This window comes from Mauremys reevesii, linkage group 8 (assembly GCF_016161935.1).
Source record: "Mauremys reevesii isolate NIE-2019 linkage group 8, ASM1616193v1, whole genome shotgun sequence".
In the NCBI taxonomy this organism is placed as follows: Eukaryota; Metazoa; Chordata; order Testudines; family Geoemydidae; genus Mauremys; species Mauremys reevesii.
Window position 1 is genome coordinate 22624613 of NC_052630.1, and position 27698 is coordinate 22652310.

Genomic DNA, 27698 nt, shown 5'->3' on the forward strand with positions numbered 1-27698 from the left:
CATGTAGAATTCACAGATTCATCATGCAGCATGGGGAACCTGCTCTTCTAGCGGGTCTAGCCAGAGTTTTGTGGACTTAAACCCAAAACTCATCAGGGGGTGTATATGCAGACTTGCCAGGGTCTGTGCAAACACTGTATTTGATCTATCTGTGCAAGACAAAGGTGTGCAGCTCTGATGAACTATGAGCTCCAGAAGTACTTACTGGGGCAAGGGCAAAAGGAAGGAAAGTGAGGTCTGATCAAGTCTTGCCATGTGAATATAAGGTATCTTTCAATCTCAGCTTCCTTGTCTTTAAGAGCGACTCTAATATGCCAAATACCAACACTAGATACATGCAAGTCGAGGAGGCCCACACAACTTAGGACAATAGCAAACTTTACAGAGATGGGTACATGCTCGCACTATTATGAAGTTGTATCACTAATGTTGTCTTTCCTTAAAGATTTAGTGAAACTGACCCAGCCAAAGCTATTGGAATCCTAAACGAATCTCCCAAAGGATAAGCCCACCTCCCTATGAGGACTTATATCACACTCCAAGGTTTAGGAACAGAGTCAGACAAAAAAAAAAAAAAAGGGACGTTGATTTGCAATTGAGTAATATTTTCCCTGCAAGGTTCTCAAAAAGAGCTTGTTTCCATAGCACAGAACATTTATAAGATTCTTCTACGTGGTATTAAGATAAATTAACAAAATAAAAATCTGTCCAATTTATTTTTAATTAGCGCATCTCAGTAAAATGCCTAGCATAATGGGACCCAAATCCCTGGGTGGGTCCTTTGGGTGCTACTTCAATAGAGATGATTGTGGTAGATAAATAATAAAAGTGCTTTAAAATCAGCAAGAAATTTGAAAGGGAGGGAGAAAAAGCCTGAGTAAATTCCTCTTCCTCCAAATCCATTCAAATAAACCCAAGCAGATTTTAAGCATGTTTTTTAGAATAGTACTGAACACCACTGGCCCTTGTATATCCTTGCTGCTGTTATCCCATATTCAGCTCACCCAGTGCAGAGTCTTTGCAGTGCAGCTCAGGCTCAGATGGTTGTAAATGTTTAAATACAAAAACCTGACCTAAAAATCAGTCACCATAAACATAAAGAGGTTTGTAAAAAGAAGAGCCTATAAAATATAATGCAAAATAAGAAGATACGAAGTACAGTGAGAAATGGAAAAGAACAAGACCTCTCTATTTGTTCTCCTATCTTCCCTCTGATAAATCCCTACATTTTTATTCTAGTATTCAAACAGCTATCAGTAGCTAAAGGAGTGCACATCAAACCCATGATCAGGAAAGAATATGGTTAGAGAAGAGATTTAAAATTTGGTTCGGAGACCAAATATCAGCAAGACCCACAACTTGGTTCTTCCTTTGGATACACAATGGCAGCTCCCTGATGCACAAGTGCAGATAAATTAAGAACGCTAATACACTTCCAGGGAAGTCTCAAGACACCAGGGACCTTTTTAAAAAATAAAATAAAATAAATAAATGAGTGGTCTAAATAACTTGTTCCTTGAGTTTAACCATCCATCTACTTTTCTCTGATTTAGAATTTGCTTTCTGCCTTAAAACTAAGTAACCCCATCTTTGCAGCCATCTTGAATTAGATTGACTGCATCTGCTTAACAATAATTTATCTATTAAACATTTGTTCAGGATCTTATAGAAGCAGATGTTGGAATTCATTAGCATTTTTATACATAGCGGAAAGCTTGGCAGCACATCCTGGGAGATGCAATTGCATTCTGTAGGAAAACTGTATTTCAATATGAAAAGAGAATCTGCTCCTATTTTAAGAGTTTTATACTGCACATGGTTTCAGAAGTGAATAAAAAATCCAAGATAAGCATGTATCTAAGCAAAACAATCTGCTAAACTATGAACTGTGACATTTAACTTTTCAGATAATAGAAATATATACTGGAAAAAACAAGCCATTTTCTATAGCAAGTTATCTTTTTGGGGAAAAAACTGATCTGAACCTAAGCATTTGCTATTTAAATAGAGAGAACAGGGCAGTAGCTATGGTGCTAACTCACAATTTAACTGCTTTAAATAATAGTCTAATTTAAAATATATACTCCTAATGATTGGGTATATAATGGAGTCCACAGAAAAACTGTAACCTATTAAAAATACACACTTCACTTATCTATTGACAAATGCCTTTCTGGTAATGCTGGGGTTTTAGCCAACATTGACATCAATTTATTCAATATCTTTGTTTAAAAACCTCAGATTCTCCCAGATTTCTCATGGAAAGGGACAGGAAAACACCTCAATTTCTGAGCATGCTATAGTATATAGACCGACCTATCAGGAGAATCATATTACTGTCAAGTAAAAACTGGCTTCAAGAAATCAACTAACACGCGCACTTAACCCATTATTTTAATGAATGATGTGTTGAAGATGAGTGCCTGTATATCATTTTAGCCAGAATTTCAGCTCTTTCTAGTGCAAATATATCCCTCTTGTTTTCTTTTCCAGCAGCATAGACTTGGTCTCTAACCAAGTAGGTACCAAAGTATTCTTAGTCCCTTCTGCAATGCTGGCCACCTAAATGAGAGCAGCTCAATACTCCAACTGCTAGTTAGGTCAAATTACAATCTTAAAAGACAAGACCATAATACCCTTCCTCAACCTCTGTCATATGCCTTGCAAGGTGCCCCCGTCATGGTAATGATTCAATAGACCCTAGTAGAACTAAAATGGGAGCAACGAAGAGATTAACACCACCAATTTCACTGGATTGGGCAAGTGGAGATTTAAAATTACAAATATTCAGTAATGTTATACCAGTGCCCAAAACAGAAAAATCTTACTGTGCTACCAAGACTATCAACACTACTATGCATATGCCCTTGTGGTTTTTTTGGTTTTGTTTTTAAATATGCACACACAATATGTTGGGTTGCGTGTGGCGGGGGAGAAATACACCTTAAAAAGTATAAATTGCTTCAGTGGTACTTTTGAAGTTGTGTCGCCTAGTGATTAGAGCAAATATTTGCATCACCAAAGTCTCACGGCCAACAAGACCTCAATTACTAATGCCAATTTAATTTACTTCTTTTAAAAAGAAAAATCACTCCATTTAAAAAACATTGTAATTTCCCTTTTACACACCAACTTTTAAGGTATGTCTTCACTTCAGAGTTACCTCTGGCTCTCACTCATGTTTTATCGTTAATTCCCCTACCCTTCAAACACAAATCCCCCATCTCTCACATTTCAGCCAGGGCTGATGGCTCATCTGGGGGTATAGTCTAAAGCTTGGGCAACAACGAGGACACAAAACTCAGGTATTGCTTTGCAGAGTGGCTGCTCGCACCTAGGCTATACTAACCCAGATACCAATGAGCCCAATTAACTCTGCAGTAGAGAAATGTCCTAAAATAATTTATCACAAAAGGTTAGTCACTGCTAGATTTAGGTCTGGTTCACGCTTGGAAACCTGAATCAATTGAAAAGATTTAAATCAGAGGTTTGCGCCAATATAATTAGATCAATTTTAAACAGATTTTGTTATCCTGGTGAAAGTTTTCCCAACATATATATAGAAGCCCTAAATTACTCACATGGATGCATTCTCTTTCAATATGGAACTAGTCAGCTGTGATTAAAGTGACTTCCCTTCAACATCCTGCACTAGAAGTATTATTTTTCAACACTCCAACTGGTTTAATCAAAGTCTAAACATTTTTCAGTTATACACATTCATTGCAATTTTATACTGCATTCAGGTTGCCTTCGGAAAGGCCTACTTTTCATCTTTCACAACTCCCCCGTGGGGAGAAAAACAAAGGTCTTTCTATCTGAAGCTAGACATGAAAGGTCTGGATCCCAGAAACAATCTGGCAAGTTGAAGCTTATACCATGTTCTTAGGCTTTTCCTTCCAAGGAGAGTTCCTCTGCTCCTAGTATTCTTGTATTTGTTTACATACCTATCCATGGGGGGAAAAAAATTGTAAATACAGTATGTCAGGGGTAGGCAACCTGCGGCATGCAAGCTGATTTTCGGTGGCACTCACACTGCCCGGGTCCTGGTCACTGGTCTGGGGGGCTCTGCATTTTAATTTAATTTTAAATGAAGCTTCTTAAACATTTTATAACCTTATTTACTTTACAGACAATAGTTTAGTTATATATTATAGAAAGAGACCTTCTAAAAACATTAAAATGTATTACTGGCACGCAAAACCTTAGATCAGAGTGAATAAATGAAGCCTCGGCACACCACTTCTGAAAGGTTGTCGACCCCTGCAGTAGGTTTTCAAACTCATATGGTGTAAAACACACATGTAAATAGCTCTATACATGCTACATTCAATATGCAGCACTCCCAACGCAGAGCCAAATTGTTCCTCTGAACATTCTATCTGGTGGGTAAATATTACCTTCTTGGTTGAATGGAAACATACTTCAATAACTACATGGCCTGCAGCAGTATGAGGCCTACAATAAAATTGGAGAAGTGCTCTGGGCAAAGGGAGAAATGAGGCAGATTAAGAAATACTGAAGAGTTTCTGACCTTTGTTCTGCCATTCCAAGCATTGCTTATAGCTCTGTTCAACCCAGTTCTGTGGAATCTAGCTGCATATCAAGCCTCTATAGCCATTCATGTTTAGTATTTTTCTTTAGGTTTCTATCATTGCTACCCAAGTGCTGTTGTTTTAACCAATAACCTCCATTGCCATAGTATTTCAGCACTCGCAGTCTTCTTCCTTTCAGACACCCCTGTTGTGACAGGAAAGTGCTACTATCCCCATTTTATAGATGAGGAATGGAGGCACAGAGAAACTAAGACCTGGCCCACACTTAACAATTAGATTGACATAGCTACATCGCTCAGGACTGTGAAGAGAAACTGTGCTCTGAGTGCCACTGTTAGGGTGACCTAATCCCTGGTGCAGGTGCAGTAATGCCTCTCAGAGAGGTAGATGAACTGCATTGATAGGAACGACCCTTCCGTTGACGTAGGAAGGGTCTATACCAGTGGAGGGCAACCTACGGCCTGTGAGGGTAATCCGCTGGTGGGCCGCAAGACAGTTTGTTTACACTGAACGTCTGCAGGCACAGCTCCCAGTGGCCGCGGTTTGCCGTTCCCAGCCAATGGGAGCTGCAGGAAGTGGCGTGGGTCGCAGGTTGCCCAGGGCCGCCCGGGGCGGGGGGCGCAAACTGGGCAAATTTGCCCCAGGCCCCACAGTGGCTCCACAAGCCCTGGCCTGGTGGCGGTCTGGGTCGTCTGCAGCATTTCGTTGGCGGGGGGCCCTTCAGTGCTGCCGAAGACGCGGAGCGACTGAAGGGCTCCCCGCCACCGAAATGCCGCCGAAGACCTGGACCGCCACTGGGTGAGTACAAGCGCCACAGCTCCCCCGCTTTGCCTCAGGCCTCCTGAATCCTCTGGGCAGCCCTGAGGTTGTCGACCACTGGCCCACTCCTGTGGCACAGCTGCATTGCCATAGCAGCATAGACGTGCCTTAAAGGACTTACTCAAGGTCACATACAAAATCTGGTAGAGCAGGAACTTAACGAATGTCTCGCAAATGCTAGGCTAGCGCCCTAACCACTGGCCTTTCTTCTCTTGACAAGACTACCTTTCCTCTTGAGTCTACACAAGTGCTGCCTGCTAATGGGTCTTTCTATTGTAGTGAGACCATCTTTCACTTCAGAACAGATGAGATTCAGGGGCCAAAATTTCTAACAACTAAAATTAGTCTCCTAAATCCACCGTAGGCACCTGGATAAGTTGCTTATTTTTAAAGATGTCTAGCACTTGGAAGTTCCCCTCTTTGTCCAGGATTGTCTTAAAGACAAATGCACACATTTTACAACAGTTCTCTCCCCACCCTCAAAAGTGAGCTCTGAGTTACCTGGTAAAGATCTAATGACATACACTAATTTAATGTGCCAAACTGCAATGCAATAGGTAATCACTCAAGTACCCATAAAATATGGAATGCCCAATAGCTGTACTCAGATTCAAAACTCTTTGAACACCTACAAATATGCCAGCTTGTGTTTTAATCAGCATTAAGGCCTGCTCTACTGTAGGAAGAGGTGTGTGAGCTAGCCATTTTTTTTAAAAGGCCTTTTCCCTAGTGTAGGCATCCCTAAAGGGCTTTTCAGTCACGTTAAACTAACTTTATGAAGCTAACCTGATTGAAAGCTATATCTCCCCTTGTTCATAGAATATCAGGGTTGGAAGGGACCTCAGGAGGTCATCTAGTCCAATGCCCTGCTCAAAGCAGGACCAATCCCCAACTAAATCATCCCAGCCAGGGCTTTGTGAAGCCTAACCTTAAAAACCTCTAAGGAAGGAGATTCCACCACCTCCCTAGGTAACCCATTCCAGTGCTTCACCACCCTCCTAGTAAAAAAGTTTTTCCTAATATCCAACCTAAACCTCCCCCACTGCAACTTGAGACCATTACTCCTTGTTCTGTCATCTGCTACCACTGAGAACAGTCTAGATCCATCTTCTTTGGAATCTCCCCTCATTCTTCTCTTCTGCAGACTAAACAATCCCAGTTCCCTCCGCCTCTCCTCATAAGTCATGTGCTACAGCCCCCTAATAATTTGTGTTGCCCTCCGCTGGACTCTTTCCAATTTTTCCACATCCTTCTTGTAGTGTGGACTGGACACAGTACTCCAGATGAGGCCTCACCAATATCAAATAGAGGGGAATGATCATGTCCCTCCATCTGCTGGCAATACCCCTACTTATACAGTTAGAGTGACCAGATGTCCCGGTTTTATAGGGACAGTCCCGATTTTGGGGTCTTTTTCTTATATAGGCTCCTATTACACCCCATCCCCTGTCCTGATTTTTCACATTTGCTGTCTGGTCACCCTACAGCCTAAAATACCGTTAGCCTTCTTGGCAACAAGGGCACACTGTTGACTCATATCCAGCTTCTCGGCCACTGTAACCCCTAGGTCCTTTTCTGCAGAACTGCTGCCTAGCCATTCAGTCCCTAGTCTGTAGCAGTGAATGGGATTCTTCTGTCCTAAGTGCACTTGTCCTTGTTGAACCTCAGATTTCTTTTCACCCAATCCTCTAATATTTGTCTAGGTCCCTCTGTATCCTATCCCTACCCTCCAGCATATCTACCCATTGACCCATCAAGATTGGACCATAGTGACTTTCACGTGAAGTGAGGCTTCAGAGCCAGGACTACAGTGTAGTAGCCCCAAATCCCAGTCCTTTGCTTCCAGTAGCCCCTAATTTATACCACCCCTCTGTAAATCATTTAACGACCATTTATTCTGACCGTTTGAAAGGGGCTTGGTGAAAAGCCTGCAGTCAAGTGTGGAGAAACAACATGATTTGGGGAAACTCAGCAGCTAAAGATTGATATTCAGAAAGAAAACTCATTCAGATATGTTATTTGAAAGCTAAAATGCACATGCTACAAGAGAGAAGACACAAAGCCCTCAGGCAGCTCCAACTTTGCCCTGCTTTTGCAGAATTTCTTTTTCTTCCTGTCTAGCAGGGCCTCATTAAGATCAGGTCATTGAAAGGTTAGGAAAAGTATACAGTAACCAAGTAATTAACATAAATAATTCCTATGGGATTAGGAGACAGTATACATTTTCACAGAGCCAGGATGGCTGTGCTGCACTCAACTTCTTTAGGTTACATTTACCACTGTACTGGACTGTGGCTTTCCCCTGAATGAGTCATCTACTTCTCAAAAGTAGTTATAAAGAGCATTGCCACTAGAAAAGCAGTGCGTACAGATCTCCATTCACCTTTCCTGAATGGAAGCCGTGTCACACACGTTTGATTCCCAGTATGTGACCAATCGAGAGATAATGGAATAATGAGAGGGTTAGTTTGGTGCGAAGTTAAGAATGTAGTAATTAATGCCTTCTGCACTGCAAAATTTTCAACATAGTTCAAAGGCAGCAATAAAACAGATTCACTAAAAAGAGTTTCTCGCTTTAAATTATTTGTTTGCTGCAAATTCAAACTAACTACTTTGATGTATGGTTACACATGAGTGACAAACAGGTTATCATTCCTTTTTGCTTCTGCAGTGATCAGTGCTACTACACACCCTTAGAATCTTCCCGTCATCAATCCATTTTTCAAACTAACAGGAAGAGCCTTTAAAGATCAGAGCTATCTACTGTACAAATTTGATTGTTATTGTTATTAAGTCTAAAATATGAAAGTAAAAAAAAACCAGTAAGATCTTGCTGTTCAAGGTGATGTTTTCCTTTGTTGATCTTTGACTCTCATCAGCAGATTAAAAAGGTGACACTACAAATTTTAATTCTACACGTTATGTTTCAAAAAACTTGTCTAACTTTCAGAAAATGACAACATCCTCCATATTATTTGAGTTTCTTCAGGTATTGCCACAGAGCAATATTTTATAACCAAAGGATGTGTTCTACACTATTTTATGAACACCTTAGGAATGTCTATAGAGCAGCAGCCATTGTGCCGAAAAGCATGTTATTTATTAAAAATAAAATTCAGCCTTAAAATTCCAACAGTGAAGCAGGAGAGAAATAGTGACACAGTCAATGAACCAAAAAGAAACTAAGATTCAAGAGTGAATTAGGGCACAAAGCAGCAAAGAGTCCTGCGGCACCTTATAGACTAACAGAAGTATTGGAGCATGAGCTTTCGTGTGTGAATACCCACTTCGTCAGACGCATAAGGTGCCGCAGGACTCTTTGTCACTTTTTACAGATCCAGACTAACAGGGCTACCCCTCTGATATTAGGGCACAGAGTTCATGCATTAGTCTCTCACTTTTAGAGATCATTTTGAATCAGTTTTTAAAGTTCCCCCTCTGGACTTTATGACTCACCTAAAGCTATCCTAGCCCTTGGCACAGAAATTTCAGAAGAGTGCACTGGCGGATCTCTGTGAGAAACTCTGTGTTCTTGTGTAACTAAGGACTAGCTAAACAAACAATCAGTTCCATAAATTCTAAATCACTCCTTCTTCCCACTCAGTCACAGATGTCTTCAAAAGCTTTTTGCAGTTTGGAAAACAATCCATGACTGTACAACCAGGAAAGTAACAAGAAAACAACGTTCTGTCCTGTTTGGCTTTAATCAAGATGATTTATTACATGCTTTAAATTTAAACAATGACAGCTAAGTTCAGTTGTGGTGTTCAAATTTCAGCTGTTTTGAATGCTCTCAGAACTACTTTTAACTTTTGCTCCTTAGCACTGGTAGTTTCTAAGTTGGATGTTAAATAAAAATTAGCAACCAGAAGAAATCCATGACCTACAATATGGACTTTAGCTGGAGGAGTTGAAGCAAAATTCTATACAAAGCAGCCCTTCAAATTGTCACATTGCAGATAGGTAACATCGCAGGAAGTTGAAGAAGTCCTATGGCAAACAATATTCTGTAATATTAAGTTACTTGAGCTACTTTCCAATACAACTTTCCAGCGATCGTATCAAGTTATATATGGACATGTTTTCTCTTACCCTAATTCCAGCCTGACCTATCAATGTTGCTTCTCAATTCATTGAGCACATGGTGCAGTTTACTTCCACTCTGCACTTTAAAATTACTTGAATTTGAAAACAGGAAGAGTTGTTGCATCAGATCTGTTAAGTCACAATTAGGGTGCAAAGTCATTTAAAAAGAAATCACAATTTATATTGTAAATTGTTAATGCTATTTCCCCCCTCCCCAGCCTTAATTGTCAAACATTTATAGGTAAACAGCCTGTGCCAGATTTGCAACCAATGCTATTTTTCGACACGTTCTATAGCTACAAATCAAGAAAGCTGAAAGTGTTTCAGCCAGGCTATACTCCATCAGTATGAAGTCACTTAGGTCTGTATAACTATGTCACTTGGTATGAAAATCCACACCCCTGAACGACACAATTAAACCGACCTAACCCCCCAGTGTAAACAGCACTGGGTTGATGGGAGAATTCTCCCGTCGACCTAGCTACCACCTCTCGGAGAGGTGGGTTACCTATGCTGACAGGAATTCCTCCCACTGCTGTATGTAATATCTACACTGAAGTGCTGCAGCATTTTAAGCATAGACAAGTTCTTAGATGCTTTTGAAAATCCCACTCTGAGGTGCCTAAATTTTCCTAGAATCCTGATTGTAGGGTCCTATTTTTGAAACTGTTGGCCTGTGTGTAAAGAGTTCCAATTCCTTTGTTAATGCATTGAAAAACCTAAACATATCATTAAATACTGAAGCAGTTTTGTTTTCAAGTGATGGCTCTAAAGAAAATAATAATAAAAAATACAGTAGCCTCTGATGCTGCAAACACTTATGCACATGCTTAACTTTAAGCACATGAGCAGAACTATTGAATTCAGTGGAACTACTTGGGTGAGTGAAGTTACATACCTGCTTAAGTGTGTGCAGGATCTGGGCTTTAATTTTCAATGTTTTGTTCTCTGCCTATAGCAGTTTTGTAAAATACAAATAAGATATTCTTCCAGTAGTGTTCTTAAGCACAGCAGCCAGCAAATGGAGCTGTAAACAGGGGAGTTTCACTGGGAGTTCTGTTGGAGGAGCAGGTTTTTTGGGAAGGCTATGACCGATACAGAGGCAGCAGTGAAAGACACAATGAGGATGACCAGATGTGGAAGCCGCGGCATGTACATGATCCTGGAGGGGGTACCCAAAAAGAGTTTCGTCTGCATGAAGTGCCGCCTGATAGAGCTGATGGAAGAAAAGATCCGAGGATTGGAGATGCAGGTGGAAACTCAGGTCGAGTTTAGAAGGGGGTTCGAGCAGATGATGGAACAAAGAAATGAGGCAGCTGAAGGGATAATCTCAGACTTGCAGATGGAAGCAGGACCAAAGAATTCTGAGGGGAGACTGCTGAGTGAGGAAAGTGGACGGTGGAAGCATGTAACTAAGAGAACCAGGCAGAGGAAAAGACGGGCCAGTGAAGGAGAAATAGAGCTCAAGAACAGGTTTGCAGAGTTGGAAAATGAAGAAGGGACACAGCAGGTGGTCGCTGAAGGTGAGAGGGCAAGGAAAAAGAGAGCAGCTAGCCCTACAGGAAGAGGGGAAGAGTCAATGGAGACAACACCAAATATGAGCCCCAGGAGAATACAGGATGGGTTGCGGAGGATTGCAAGGGCGAACAGGAATCGAGAGGACTTGCGGCCAGTGGGAGCAGGGGATAGACCAGAGAATCAAACTGTCACCAGGAAAAGGCAGGTCTACGTGATTGGGACTCCTTACTGAGAAGAATAGACAGGCCTGTAACTAGAGCTGATCCGGAGAACAGAAGGGTGTGCTGTCTGCCGGGTGCTAAGATACGGGATGTGGACCTGAGGCTGAAAAGGATCTTAATGGGAGCAGGAAAGAATCCGTTGATTATCCTTCATGTGGGAACGAATGATACGGCTAGGTTCTCGCTGGAACGTATCAAGGGAGACTATGCCAGGCTGGGGAAGACGCTTAAGGAAATCGAGGCTCAGGTGATCTTCAGTGGGATTCTGCCTGTTCCTAGAGAAGGGCAACAAAGGTGTGACAAGATTATGGCGATCAACAGATGGCTCAGGCAGTGGTGCTATAAGGACCCCACTCAGCCACCTCAGCTCAAATCACTGCTGGTTTTAAGACTGTCAGTGTCTTGTTCCTGAAAATCATTCAACTGCCTGCATTTCCTTTTGACACTTTGGGGTGTGGAGCTGTTAAGTGATAAATTAGAGGCAATGCACTCCATCCCCCCCATCTCCTGAAGACGTGTCATCTTGGGGAAAAAATAGGAAAACAGTTGAAACATGACATAGAAATTTGATTTGAGGGGGGAGGAGGGGGGATTAATATTTGGAATTTATCAAAGTTCTCTAGGGTCCCCTTATAACCTAGCTCATATATAGCACTTTTCATTTGATCTCAATGTTCTTTGTGCATTAGGTCAGCATCATCCCCATTTTAAAGATGGGGAAATGGAGGCACAGAGGGGAAGTGGTTTGCCCACGGTCACACAATGAGCCAATGGCAGAGCTGAAAGTACAACCCACATCTCTGGAGTCCTGCTCCAGTGCTCTATCCACTAGGCCACATGGTATGGGAGGAGGGGGATACAGTGTAACTTTAAAATGGAAACCCAACACTTGGGTCAGCCTGGGCCTAACTTGTAAAATATTAAAATGTATTCAAGTTGTTAGCAAACAGGTACATGACAAGCATCGCTCATTAAGGAAGAGTAATATTTACAGCTGCTGTCTTGTCATTCAGCCCAACTGCTCCTGCTTCAGGGCTCTTCCTTCTCACCAAACTATGCCGTAATGACGCCAGCCAGGGAACCAGGAGTGGCCAGCACCAGTTACAAGTCACCCACCCGCTGTCTCCCAGCCCTGAATAAGAGGAGCAGCAGCAGCAGCAGTCTGTTGATAACATGGGGAGGAAAGGATACACACAAAGGCAGCCTGGTGGTGAAAGAAGGCTGAAGTGTGCAGAGGGTTGAGGAAGAACAGATGATCAGGAGCGTGACAAAGAACTGTGTAGAGAAAGGAGAGGGATTGGGAACGGAGAAACAGGGAAGTGAGCAAAAACATTGAACCGATGGTGGTGAAAGGAAGGCTGAATCAACAGCAGTAGCAGGTTTATAAAAAAACAGAGTTACATAAGACTTGGCAGCGATGGAAAGCTGGCCCCAATACTGATGCCCAGCTAAGGGAGGTTAATTCAAAATAAGCCTCAGGTACCTCTGAGACTCTCTCCTTCAGAGAGAGAGTCTCACTCCTGGGAAGGATTTTAAAGCCTGGCAGTTGTAGGGTAAGCTTCAGTAAAGTAAGGGCAACCAGGTTGTACTTACCCCAGAAAGGAGCATTTGGCATTACCAAGGCATTTAGTCAGCATTTTCCAGCTGTGCAGTGAAGCTAAAGCTTCATAAGAATGGAATGTTTATGGGGAGATAAATTGAAGACAGGGGAGAGAGCCAGGCACAGAGGACACCAAATGAACTTCATTTACCTGTGTTTATCAAAAACTCTGCTGTTCTGGGCCTGTAACAATCTGAATATAACAAGGATGGAAGACCTACTGTCAACATAAATTGTTTCCCACTCAAGGAGGTAGCTAGAATTCTCCTCACACAAGTCACTGACATGCAGAAGACACCTGGGGGAAACAATTTTCTGAACCCATTGCAAGGCCTAGAACTCTCCAACCTTGTGGCCAGACAGAAGCTTTGTCTTCTCTGACCAAAGGTGTTGGGGGGGGGGGGGCGAGAATAGGATTGGTTTTTCCCCGCAGAGAGATTAGCATGCCATAGTTATCTGACTGTAAAATCTGAAGTGGAGACAAGGCACCTGTAGTTTATACTTTGGGGTAGCTAGGCAAAGTCAGCACTATTACTTCCCCCACCACCAGTCGCTGACCTTGCCTAGTTTACCTCATGGTAAGTCCTGCCTCCACTATGTTTTACAGCAGGATAGTCAACACAAGTTAGTCATCCTGTAGCGAACACACAACTTTTTTTGGTCAGTGGAGACATATCCAGAGTGGTACAGTTAGGAGTTGTCTATATGGGAAAATTACACTAATATAACCAATATCTGCATAACTTGTATAACAGTCTTATCCTTCAGCATAAAAGGAAAGGGTTTACGCTAAACAAAAAAAACAAAAAACAAACCACAAGTGACAAGCTAAATCAAAAAGCGACCACTTATACAAGAGGGAGAAATTAAATTCACAGTGAAATCTTATGTGCCATCCTACCTGACTTAATTTCTAACATTGACCAGGAAACAATTTACTGCACTTCTGTTATTTATATTGCACTAGCACCTACATGTGCTAATCAAGAAATGGGTCCTCGTTGTGATAGGTACTGTACAAACAGAGATGATACTCACTCCCAGAGAATTACTGTAAGTGAAAGGAAAACCCACAACACCAAACTTGTTAGAAGCCAAACTAACAGGCTGCCTGCCCATGTGTCAATGAAGCAGTTTTGCCAACTGGACTGAATAGGGCCTGTGGAAGCTTTTCTTTAGCTCACCAACAACATATGTCAGGGGCCCTGAAAAGCGAGTCTCGCTGCCTTGGAGCACACTCATGAGCAATGCTCTCTCTCAGCCTTTCAGTCAGAAAGCAGCTCTCTCTCCCACCCACCCCTCCTTCTAGTCTCAACAAAGGAGTCTGCAAATGCATCTTCTTTCAGACAGCTGAGACTTGCGCTGCTCTAGCTTTTGGAAGGCAGCCCACAATCCTCCTTGCTGAAAGCAAGCAGCTGAGCTGCCCCCGTGAAGGCACAGGGCACTTACGCATTCATGCTGGTTGGTTGCTGTGCTGTCACTAATGACTTTCTCCAACTGTGCATAGCAAGGGCGTCGCAAAGCAGAATCCACCGGATGAGCTGGAAGCCGCTCTACATGCTCAGCGGGAGAACAGGGTGGGGAGAGATTGCCCGTACCTGACCTCAGCTCAGGTAGTGTTAATGTGTTCTCCTTTCGCTCCAGTTCCCTCTATTTTTTAAACTCAGCTCTTGGAAAGCACACAGGAGGATTAAGAAGTTGTGTAAACTCTGTAATATGGTAACACCTTTTTCAACAGAGAGATTTGATAATCCTGTATCATGTCGCCTTAAACAAAAGCTCACTGTTGTAATGATTGTGTTGTTTCTGATATTTACATGGCAAGAATCTGTGAACCTGTTAATACTTTTTTTTTTATTACTATTTATTTAGGGAGTTGGGTAAAAACCCTCTGAGAAATTAGAATGTTCTGGAAGCAACACGGCACTGAGTATAGTGAAGCAGCTAACAGATTGCTCATGGAGTTTGGCTAAACAAAATAAATTACTACATTGCAATAAAAGCAGAACCCTCAAGAGGAGAAAGGAACAATAACTAAAAATTGTGAGAGCATTCAAAGTTGCCCTGTGTTAACTCATGGAAGGAGATGGGGCACGGGGCACTTTCTGGAGGATTCTCTGCAGCTTGAGGTCTTCAAACCGCAATTTGGGGACTTCGATAACTCAGACATAGGCTAGGGGTTTGTTATAGAAGTGGATGGGTGGGATTCTGTGGCCTGCATTGTGCAGGAGGTCAGACTAGATGATCATAATGGTCCCTTCTGACCTTAAAGTCTATGAGTCTATGAGATCTGTTGCCTAAAGCCAGCTGTTGAGGGTTAGCTCTTCAGGGAAGAAAGGAGAGCAGGATTTTATACTGATAAAAACAGAGTTCTCTTTAGGGATAGTCTAAACACAAAAAACGGTACCGCTTGAACGCTACAGGTATAGTTGAAGCTGTGCATCCTCCTTCCCCCTTAGTGCACTGGTAATTATACCAATATAGCACCTTTATGGCAGAACAACTATGTCCACACAATGGGTTGTGCTGGTATAATTTATTTTAAAAAATAATTACACTCCTAATCAAAAGAGTTATATTGGTATAGAAATCAGTGTCTGTAAGCCAGGCCTTAGGTTTTAAATTATGGTATGGTTCTGCAGAGCATTAACTAGTGGTTTCCTTTACTTCAGTCAAGACTAGGTAAGCAATTTAGAGATAAGATTCCCCTCTGCCTCAGAGGGAATTTTACAGAGAAAAATCTTCCAGTCTTGCATTCTTTCCCGAGAATAAGGACCACCACAATGCTGTTTGAATGGGCACCCAGACAGCCTGATTCAGGAATCAAATGCCTTTCATCTCCATAAACTGATAACTCTGGGAGGTGTGTTAATCTCTGTAGCCTTCCTGACCTATGGTATTTAACTGCTTCTGAAAGCCATTTTCCAGCAACAGACTCCCTGTGAACCAGTATTGAAGGAGTCTCAAATCACATTTTCTAAAACAACCGTGAAGGTTTTGTCCTATTTGCACTAGCATTCGTTCATTTTCAATTAGTGTGCACAGGGCTTTAATATTAATCCCCTCAAAACTGCAGAAACCTCCTCCACCCCTCCCATTCTGCATGCATTTGAAGCAGTAGTGGCAAGCAGGTTACAACTACTCAATGGTTTTTCAAGGGACACACACACCTTGGTTACAGTGATTTCAAGTTCCAATATGATTTGCCTGGCCAGCACAAATGGACCCAGATTGTTCTGGAACTGCAAGAGCCTTCCCATTTGTCAAACATTTTGTAACTAGTAAGTTACTTTACCTGCTAACAAACGCAGAGATATAGGCAAGTGTGCATGGTCTTCAGAGTTTTTTTTTTAAATGCACCTGTGGCGTTCCCCTAGACCGGTGAGCTGTTAGGTTACTCCAGTCCTTAACTCTGGGAACCAGCCTTACCCTGCTCTGCTGTGAGAACCCCCAATCCTGGGCTGTTCACGCACAGCCTTTGGCATGTAAGCTGCTCCCAGCTACTTGCAACCGAATGACACTAGCCAATATCTCCGGTCCCAGACACAACCCTAGGAACCTCCGTCTTGCAGTGTTCAGTTATGCCCGCTGGAAGCTTATATGAGTTTATCAATTTAACAAAGAAATTGATATGTACCAGGCTTGTTATCTCACAGGGAGTCTCTGACAAGCTTCAAACCAAATGCACTGCTTCAGGTAGAACAAACAAATGTATTAACTATAAAGATAGATTTTAAGTGATTACAAGTCAAAACAAGTTAGATTTGGTCAAATGAAATAAAAGGAAAACGCATTCTAAGCTGATCTTAACACTTTCAATGTCCTTAGAAACTTAGATGCTTCTCACCACAGGCTGGCTCTTCAGCCAGGCTCTCCTCTTTGATCAGTGCTTCAGTCACTTGGTGTTGGTGGTGTCTGTAGATGTAGGTGGGAGAGAGAGAGAGAGCATGGCAAAATGTCTCTCCCTTTTATCATGTCCTTTCTTTCCTCTTGGCTTTGCTGCCCCTTCCCCCCCTCCCCCCCCCCCGCCTTTCAGAGTCAGGTGAGCATTACCTCATCACAGTTCCAGACTGACCAAAGGAAGGGGGTGACTCATTTGAAGGTCTAACAGATTCTTTTGTTGCTGCCTAAGCCAGTGTCCTTAGGTGCCGACTCCATGGGTGCTCTGGGGCTGGAGCACCCACGGGGAAAAATTGACCAAGCTCCCTGCCCCGACTCACCTCCTCCTCCACCACCGCTGCCTCCTCCGAGCGCACCGCGTCCCAGCTTCTCTGCCTACCTCCCGCCGCCAAACAGCTGTAGCAAGCTCGGGATGGAGGGGAAAGGAGCGAGAACGTGGCACGCTCAAGGGAGGAGGTGGGGAAGAGGCGGGGCCAGGGCAGGGGGTTGGGGAAGGGGTTGGAATGGGGACAGGAGGGGGCAGGACAGGGGTGGAGTCAGGGCAGGGCCGGAGGCAGAGAACCCACCGGCACCAGTAGAAGTCGGCGCCTATGCCAGCGTCCATTGTTCCTGTGAGGCTGGGCTGGGTTTGTCCCATTCATGCCCTGATGAGGTGTGAACTGCCTCTCTGTCCTTGGCAAGATTTTGCATGGGCTTGCTTTAAGCCATGAGGGTACATTTTCAACCTCATAACTATATACATGAAATTATAACATTACTGTAATGATTACTATAACATCACTATAACAACCATGCTCAGTGCATCATGAGCCTTCCAATGACACCCAACATGACAAACTTTGCATTGGATACCACACAATCATTTTATAAAGATTTACATGGGGGGGTAGGGTGATTCTCTGATGTACAGAGCATCACAGCACCACAAAGTGCTTTTCATTAAAGCTGGTAGGGAATTTTTTATTATTATTATTATTATTATTTCTTCACAAAACATTAAAGAAAAAATATCAAAAATGTTCAGGTTTTTAAAATAAGTAACAGAAACCCAGTAGGTTTTCTGTTTATGTCAGCCTAAAAACTCAGTCAAAACTAGACACTTCCCCTAGAATGTCCATTTTGATGAAAAAAAGAAAAAAAAATCAAAAACACATTTCAAACGAAAAAAAAGTTTTGACCAGCTCTACTTTTCACTCAGATTAATTCTCTTTGCTTCATGTAGTAATTTAGTCTCACTTGTTTTTAAACTACAACAAATGTTTCACCAGATGGACTGAAAAATCATCTTATCTCGTTTTTTGAAGAGACTCTGTTCTCTGCTGAAAAGCTATACAGCTTCTTATAGAAATGCTCTGCTGGTGAGACTCTCCTAAGCACTTCAGGCAAGATTCGTGAGGGTCTCCAACCGGCATCGGCTTCTGGCAGGCTGAGCACGGCTTAAACCCCGGTGCCTTGGGCATGAGCCCACACCGGGTCGGGGGGAAAAAAGGGGGCTAGTCCCCCAATTCCCCTGTAAACTATACAAAAACTACAACTAAACTAGTAAACTAACTCTAACTACACTAAAGTGGAACTATATACACAACGAGGTAGAGACAAGAGCGAGAAGCTAGGGTTCTGGAGGACAGCGATGCCGCACTCCACTGTTCCAACGACCGTCACAGGCGGAAAGAAGGAACTGAGGAGCGGATGGGTCGGCAGGGGTATATATCTGGCGCTATAGCGGCACCACTCCAGGGGGCGCCCAGCCGACCCACCGAGTGTGGCTAGGGTAAAAATCTTCCGACGAGCGTGCATGTGGCGCGCGCACACCTAACTGGAATGCATATGAGCAATCACTCGAAGAAGAACAGTTTTTTCCTCCTTGCTACAGTGGAAGAAGCTTGTCAGAAGTCTAGATGTACCTATACAGATATTCAGGGAAACCACACTTACAGGGTGGTTCAGTAGATCAAAGTTTCCTGAGACTGGTGGAGAACTCTCTCAAACTGATGCTTCTCAAGGCTTGTCCACAGAGGAAAGTTTCCTGGCATATCTCCCCACATGGGCACTAATTGAGGACTAAGAGTACCTTTTCCTGGTTTAGCTTGTGCTACTTTGACAATGATACAATATAAACCAGAAAAAAACAAACAAACAAAAAAAAAAAACTTTTATTCTAGAAGAGCAGAATATCCAGATGGGGAGTTATGCCAATATAATTATATGGGTAAATATCCCCTTGTATGCAAGCTTAAGACTTCAGTCATTTAAGGCCTCATCTACATGCAGATTTTGTTCCACTCTTAACTATTTTATTTTTGTAAAACTCGTGGTGTAGACACAGTTATAAAGGTGATGCACAGGAATAAGCTATTGTGGTGCAACCATGCTGACACTGGGAAGGGGCAAGGGGGAGGGTTGTACTGCTTTCCAGGGGCAAATTAGGGTGTTATGGGGCCACCTCACCCCTTCCGCCTGCAGTCCCCCTGTGCTCCAGCTGGGGAGCAGGGTTGGGACACGGGGGGCTTGCCCCACTCCACTCTGCCCACCTGGCGCTCCAGCAAGACCCTGTGCCCCGAGCCTGCTCCCTCGTTGGAGCACCAGGTGTATGTGGGGGGGGGGGGGGGGCCCAGAGCAGGGAAAGCCCCCAGACCCTAACACCACTCCCCAGCAGGACCACCGGGCAGAGTGGGGCACACCCATTTTTGGGGGCCCCTCCAGTTGGCCAGGCCCCTGGGCCAGGGCCGGCTCCAGACCCCAGCGCGCCAAGCAGGCGCATGGGGCGGCATTGTCCTGGCAGGGCGGCATTTGGCTCCCGCGGACCTTCCGCAGTCATGCCTGCGGGAGGTCCACCGGAGCCCCGGGACGAGCGGACCTGCCGCAGGCATGACTGCGGAGGGTCCCCTCTTCCCGCGGCTCCGCTTGAGCTCCCGCAGGCATGACTGCGGCAGGTGCGCTGGTCCCGCGGCTCGGAAGGAGCTCCCGCAAGCATGCCTGCGGATGCTCCACCGGAGCCGCGGGACCACGGCACCGTCTGCAGGCACTTCTGCCCCGGCCGCGGGACCGGGGAAGGGCGGTGCGAGCGGCGCGACGCCACGCCCTGCTTGGGGCGGCGGAATTTCTAGAGCCGCCACTGCCCTGGGCATAGGCCCCATTGGCCCAGTGCCTAATCTGACATGGACTGCTTTACCTGTACCAATATAACTGTTGTATTTAGAAAAAGCCCTTACTTATATTTAGGTTATCACACATTTTAGAAGTTACTCCCTCCTTACAATGCTCAGAGAAGTTGCAAAATATTTTCCTCTACTGCTGTCATAAGGCAGCTTGCAAGTTCCCTTTTGCCTTATTACACCTGAGGCGACCTGCAAAAGATTTCCTCCTCCTCCCAGTTAGGGGAGGGTTTTTTTGCTTCTTTATATAAAGGGCAGCCTGAAAAGTTTCTCTGCTTGTTTTTAACCTAGAAGTTGGGAGAACTATATAGTCTAATCTTTCCTGATTGGAGGAGGAAATGAGGTAGGGATCCTTGCAAGGTATACGTTAGCAGTCATACCTTGAGTGAAGGGGTGAGTATGTCAAATCCCTTCATCCTCTCTCTATAATGGAAGTCACTGAAGTTAAATGTGTAAAGTCCTTCCCCTAAATCTGATTGAAGAACTATTGGAATGATACCTTAACAGCACTCTTCCAGGCTAGACAGTTTAAAAAAAAAAAGGGAGGGGGCAGAGAAGACCAAAAGCTTTGAGACCTCCTTCATCCATTATAAACAGAAGGACAACTACTATATTCTTAGATCAAAGTGACCTGGAAAGTAAGTGCTTTGAACTGGCATTACTTCAGCAGTTGGAAGCCCCTCTTTTGCAACGTAATGAAGTTATGCAGTACTGGAGATTTTAAAAGATGAGCTGCAAGTTGTGAAGTTCAGTTCTGAGCTTGCAAAAGGGTACGTCTACACTGGAAACTTCAAAGCGCTGCCGCAGGAACGCTCCCACGGCAGCACTCTGAAGTGTGAGTGTGGTCACGCACGAGCACTGAGACAGAGCTCTCCTGGTAATCCACCTCCACGAGAGGATTGGCGCAGCTCCCAGTGCTCAAAGCCTGTCTACACTAGCGCTTTAAAGCACTCAGACTTGCTGCACTCAGGGAGGTGATTTTCATACCCCTGAGCCAGTAAGTTAGAGCGCTATAAAATGTAAGTGTAGACAAGCCCTTAGTGTTTAGGGATATTTAAATCTGGTATTTTCTTTCAAAAAAAATGAGACTGAACCAAAATACCAGGCTCAAAGAAAAGATTGAACTAATTCCAGCCAATGCCATTATTTTGGTTTCTTCTCCATTCCAATTTTAATCAGCTTTTACTGCAAGGTAAGTCAGCAACTAAATGATCATTCACCAATCCTAGCTCCTCTATCTTTCAAAGATGATACAATAACCTCCACCTTTTTCAGAGCTAGGAAAAAAGGGCAACACTTCTCTAGATTTAGAAACATACCAAAATCTTTTGTCTGTTCCACCATAGTGTTACGCTGCCTTAAGTGTCCTTTGTATGGTAGAATTATCCTAGCACAACCCATTTCGGGAGAGACCATAAGTAGGATCCTTGTGGCTGCATCAGTGCCATCCACCACTTGCATAGCCTTGAGTGCAGAGGTGGTGCTGAACAAATAAAGCTATCTTTGTCACAGGCTCATTTTCAAGACAGACCAAGAAACCTGAACAAGTATGACAGCGTCACTTTACTCAAATGGCCATTAGTTGCTGTGTCACATTTTAGTACATATTCTGTACTTATAAATTTTCTAGCCAGGTTCTCACTCAAGTCATAGATGCATTGATGTAGAAGACATCACTGTGAGCAAAAGTTCTCCAGTGGTACAAATGTTTAGGGGTTTATGTAGAGCTATTGGCTGGGAACCCTGAACTTCTTTGCCAAGTTAAAAATCCCATTCTTTAAGATAGCTTCTTAAAGACTCCCCTGAAATGCAAGAGTTTAACAATTCAACTTGTTTTCAGTTTGGTTACTAAACAAAGCTACTTTAAAACCACGTAATGCTGGTTCAGAGGTATATTGGCAAGCACATACAGCTGCCACAGTGTGCTTTGGTAACTGCCTTCAGCTCAGATATTAGGAGGTCCTATTCTCCAATGTACTGAGTGATCCCAGCTCCCTATGGAAGCCAAGCACTGCACAATTTCAGGCCCAAACTGATTAATTCTAGGAGAAGCTATATCTTGCATTAAAATGATCCCCTGTTGAATGGAGAATAGCAGCTTGTGTGTTACATAAACAAAGCAACCATCTGCTTGATTAGGAAAAAAACAAATATGTTAATAGGCAGCAGTTAACTTACTTGCTAGGAGAAGGCAGGCAATCGAAATGACATGCAGTTGCTTCACAGTAATATCGTAGTGATCCATAAAGAGGTCCAGTAAGTAGACAGCAAGATGCCGTGCCGTAGGGCAGAGATTGCAGCGGCTGCTGAGGACAGTCAAGAGGTCAGTAAAGTAGCGGCGCATCCCAATCTGTGGTGAATGGGCCTTATAGACAGGCAGTTTCAGTTCCTACAAGAACACAACGGGAGGGGAGAGAGGTATTAAAAGGAGTATTTGTTTCAATGTCTAGAATGCCCAAACCAACACCCGCCATCTACTATGGTAAGTGCTTAGCAACTACAGCAATAAGATTTACTCAGAACACAGAGCTGGGTTAGTGGCAACATGTTTTGAAAGTCAATTCACTTCTAATATGTTCGAGTCATTCATTCATTCTCCTTAGGAGAGTTAAGGTACTTGCTGGTGCATTGTAAATTCTGGTTTAACCCAGCAATAACTAGTTATTGCTTTCCATAAAGAGAGCTCCAACACTATCCAGACTTAGAGACAAATGATCATGAAGAATAATTGAAAAGGGACATTGTCAGGTCAAATTTTGCACCAAAGTCACGTCCTGTACTATATTTCTTAAGGCATAGGGGTTCATATTTATGCACACACATTCCATAGAGAGCACCTAAACTTTGCTTTTTAATTTGTAGAACAAGGAAGAAGTTTTGTTTTTTAAAGGACCTAGCATTCTTTTATTGTGTTAAGAACCCCAAATATTGCAGAATACTGGTAGGCTACAAAAAGAACATTGATTAGAAAGGAAGCAGTTTATTTCCATTGTCCAAGGAGAGAAAAATGCACAAGTAGCATAATGAGGAATGGTTAGAATTTAAATCTTTACAGTTTTAACTATTTGGGGTGTTTTTGTACAAGAGAAGTTTAAGAGAGCCCACTATATTTTATTTGACTAATGTTTTCTGTGTCACATCTCATGTGTGAACTTTTTATATTACTCAAAGATCAAGGCCTCACATGTAGTTCTGTCTTTATCTGGAGAAGGGAATGCCATACTGCAAAGTAAAATTAAAGTAAAAAGTAAAATCACATGCTTGGTCTATACTAGTAAAATAGATCAAGTCTGAACTAACGAGATTTTAAATGGGCTTCTGCACCCAGAGTGTACAGGGGAAGTGTGGTGAACCCCAGGGTTACCCATGACCAGCCAAACACATTTTTAAACATGACCTTTTTCCTAGTTTAGATGTGGCCACAAGGTAAGAAGGAGGAATTTGCTGTGCTCAAATCAGAATGGAATACATGTTCCATGGATGGGAAACTGCCATGTCAAAAACAGTGTACATCTCGCGGTATCAGCTTGTTTGCCCAGTTTGTGCCACTTCGTGTCTGCTTAGAAAGTGATGTACTACCCCTTAAGTGCTGAGACAGTTATACTGGTATAAAAAGATGCTTGTAATGGGATAGTTTATTCCCCTAAAGTAAAGCATGTAAACTAGGTCTTAGAGAAGCATTTGTAAGAAATGCACACTAGGGTGCAACTATTAACAACTAGGGTAGGTCTACACTAGAAATGCTGCAGCTTTGTAGCACACACACTTACTACAGTGACGGAAGGGTTCGTTTACTGCTGTAGTAAACCCATCTCTACAAGAAATAGTACCTAGGTCAACAGAAGAATTCTTCTATGGACTCAGCAGTGTCTACCCCAGGGCTTAGGTCAATTTAACAGGGTGTGAAGATTTTCACAGTGCCGAGTAACATAATTAAATAGATCTAACTTTGTAGCAGAGACCAGGCCTTAGTCATTGTACAAGCTCTCTCCTCAATTAACACTTGGCTGAACACTGGTTTATAGGAACCAGTGGCTTGCTGAAAACATGTAATGAAATCCCTTGGTACTTTCATAACCCCCATTGCCTAACTGCCAACATGCAGACTTACCTGCCATAACTATCCTACCACCATGAAATTGCTTTATAATTTTTACTTGTCAGCACTAAAATAGGGACAAAGAGACACCACCCTCCAAACCCAGGGTAGTGACTGCCCAACATCCCTTTCTTCCTTACTGAGAGGAGACATTCCACCAGGAGCTTCAGCTTATCAGAAGAAAATGCCATGACACAATTAGCCTTAGGGGGGTGCTTATAGCCTTGGGGGTGCGGGGGAGTGCAAGAAGACTCCATACCTAAAAAGCAGCTTACAAAGACAGTGAGCAGAGTACTGTTACGGATGATCAAGTCTCAGGCCTTTTTAAAAAGAGGCAGCGACAAACCACATTCCGGACTAAACAGCCACATGCTGTGGACAGGAAAGCAGCCCTTTGAAACCTGGGGCAGCCTTCACTGAAGGATTATAAAAATATCCCCCACTAGTAACAATTTATAAAAAAAGAGAGAGAATGAAACATTTTCCCCATTGTTTTATATCAATTAAAAAACCCACCCGTTTGAGTCTGCAATTTTTTTTTATCCTGGGATTTAAGGTAATCTATATAACCTACACCTGGGTCCAGGAGAGAATCCAATACACTTACAGACCAAATGTTTGAGTCTGTGGCTATTGAAACCCCAATTTTAAAATTAAAGAGTAGTTCATCCTTTCAGACAGAGAGAGAGAGAGAGAGAGAGAGAGCGCGAGAGAGAGAGAGATGGACACATACAAAACAATGTGGGTGAGATAATCTCTTTAATCTACAGAGTTGTCCAACACAAGAAAAGCCCTCCTCCCTCATTTTTTTTTAAGTCAGTCATAATCCATTATTCCAACCCAAGTAATTTATAGGAAGCCTGGCTGCTTTTCTAGCCTTTTATTCCCTTAGACAGCTATCAAAATTTTCCAGTGTTTTTCTTCATATAAAGAAAACTCAGTTTCCTAGAAAATTTTTTGACTATGCATATTGAAGTTTTACTTTCTTTACATTGATTTTCAGTAGAATAGAAGAGCAATGGATGTAAGAGACAACATATGAGCAGTTGGGATTACCAAAGCATTTACCAGAAAGTTATTGGCAAAACTTTCCAGTGTAGACAAGGCCTTAGGTCTTCACTACAGAAGTAAGGGCAGGTCTCCACTACAAAGTTAGGTCAACACACGGTGACCTATGTATGCGTCTATACTCAAATTAATCTCCAGCTGACATAAATGCCTCATTACAGTGACAGTCAAACCACCTCCCTAAATGGCGTGGAACCATGGGTGACCTATTCAGGTTGATATAGGTCAACCGCAGACACTGTGTGACCCGTGTCAGTACAAACTGTCCTCCAGCACCTGTCCCACAATGCCCCATTCTTCACTACAGAACTGGTGCTGAGCCACAGACCTGCTGCTTTTACAACAGGCTGCATCCCATACTTGGTGAAGACCTCACCAGCACCCACAGACCGTAGTTACCGCCAAGGAGCCTGAGACAGAGACCCCTGCTGTGAACAGTGAGGAGGAAAAAGATGCAGCTCAGGGTTCCAGCCCTGCCACAAGCCAGGACCTGTTCGAGACTCCACCACAGTCTAGCCCAAGGGTGGGCAAACTTTTTGGCCCAAGGGCCACATCTGGGTGCGGAAACTGCATGCAGGGCCATCAATGTAGGGCTGGAGCAGGGGGTTGGGATGCGGGGGAGAGTGCAGGGTGCGGGAAGGGGTGCGGTGTGCCGGAAGGGGCTCAGGACAAGGGTTTGGAGCGCAGGAGGGGTGTGGGGTGTACAAGAGGGCTCAGGGCAGGGTGTTGGGGTGCCGGGGGGGTGCCAAGTGCGGGAGGAGGCTCAGGGCAGTGGGTTGGGTTGCAGGAGGGGTGCAGCAAGGGGTTGAGGTGCAGGAAGGGTGCGGGCTCCAGCCTGGTGCCACTTACCTGGAGCGGCTCCAGGGTGGCAGCAGCATGCAGCAGGGCTAAGACAGGCTCCCTGCCTGCCCTGGCCCCGTGCCGCTTCCAGAAGGGCGGTGGGGTTAGAGGGCTCCGCGTGTTCCCAGCCAATGGGAGCTGCAGGGGGCGGTGACTGCAGGCGAGCGCAGCACACAAAGCCCTCTGCCCTCCTTCCCCCAGGGGCCGCAGGGACATGGTGCCGGCCGCTTCTGGGAACGGTGTGGGGCCCGCGGCACCACAGGGTTGGCAAGCCCGCAGGCCAGATCCAAAGCCCTGGTGGGACGGAACCAGCCCATGGGCCGTAGTTTGCCCACCCCTGGTCTAGCTTGTCCTGCCAGGTGAACACAGACAAGCCTGATGAAGAGGAAGGAATCTCGTGTAAGCGTGTGCATACATTTTTTCTTACAATGTTCAAACCCAGCCCCAAGCTCATGAGACATAGGTATTGACTTTTCATTGTTTTGCTCATATCAAGAGAGGTACTGGTACAACAAACAGAGGGAGAGTTGGTATGTGCTTTTCATTCCCCTATTGGGTTAAGCAGAACAGTTTGTTTATGTGAACAGGGACACCCTTTTTATCCTCCTGAGAGAGCTTGATGAAAACCTTTCATGGAAATACTCTGCGATCCTCCTGCAGGTTTCTAGGGATGACAGCCTTATTTCTTCCTCCACGATAGGACACTCATATCACTCTGCGAGGAGTCTGGCTGGCATCATCACAACAAACAGGCTGACTTTGGGACACCAGTAAGAACTGGGCTCTCTGTGCCTTTGTGACCCTTAGGAGTGAGATGTCATCTAAGAATCACAACTCTGGGGCTGCCAGTATTCACTGCCATTGCCCTATACTCATAGCCATGGAATTGGGGGCCGAATTTTATAGCTTCATGCAACAGAAAGTCTCCTCCACCAGGCTGTACTCATCAGGAGCTCAAGACTGATGCTATCCCAAGGTGCTCCAAAGCTGAAGTGTCAATAAACAACTCTAATTAGAAGTTTTTATGAGAGTAAAGGAAGGGAGTTTTTAAACTTTTCCCTTCCCGTTGTCACTGTAAATCCAATGGTATGTCTGTTTTTATTAGCAACTTCTGGCAAGGGTGCATCCCTTAAGCTCACCATAACACCTGACCTGATGAGAAGGAGAGAGAAGACAAGCTAGGAATTTTCTGAGCACTCTTTCAAGCCAAGAGTGAAAGAGCTGCATCAGACTGTGGACAAGGAGCTTGTAGGAACAATCTGACTGAAAACATGGAAAAAAACAATACAAAACAAAAGGTCAGGCAAAAGGCCCAGGAGTCCCAGCAGAACAAGGAGAGGGAAATGCACCAGGATAATAATGGGTCTTTTCAGGCAGCAAATCCAAACACTGCAGACCTTGGTTGACTAACAGGACCAAACATCAGAATCAGCCTATGCAGTCGCTGGAAAACTGCATGGTCACTGCTCCCCAACATATCACTTGGCATTATGAACCACATCCTTACCCCTACGACTCCACACTGGAGGAAAGCAAGGGAAACCACAGCTTCACATACACCAATCTATGGTTTTCTCAGCCACAACAGACTACACTGGACTAACAGCCACTTGTGAAAACAAAAAGGAAGTGTTTACTTCCTTTTCAGAAGTAATTTTAAAAGGTTTCACTCATGTTAAATTGTGTTAGAAATTTGTATGAGATTGTATGCTTCTGTCTGCACTTTGATTTTGTGCATGAAACTTTAAAATCCTGTGTTTGGAGACTCAAAGTTGCTTAATTGCTACAGAACACCCACCAGCAGTCAAGAAATCAAACAGTACTTATAAATGCCCA

At 43.8% G+C, this 27698-nt stretch overlaps 1 protein-coding gene across 13 annotated transcripts in view; it reads right to left on the minus strand.

Annotated features, from left to right (window-relative positions):
* The window catches only part of CCNJL (cyclin J like), a 49637-nt gene that overhangs the window by 9669 nt on the left and 12270 nt on the right, over positions 1–27698 (minus strand). For all 13 annotated transcript variants that reach the window (XR_005583536.1, XR_005583537.1, XM_039483865.1 and 10 more), the window contains one exon: positions 22034–22244. Coding sequence is in view for 11 of the 13 variants with exons in the window: in XM_039483865.1 (XP_039339799.1) it covers positions 22034–22244 (211 nt within the window). In the remaining 2 variants the exon portion in view is untranslated. The remainder of the gene's footprint in view (positions 1–22033; positions 22245–27698) is intronic.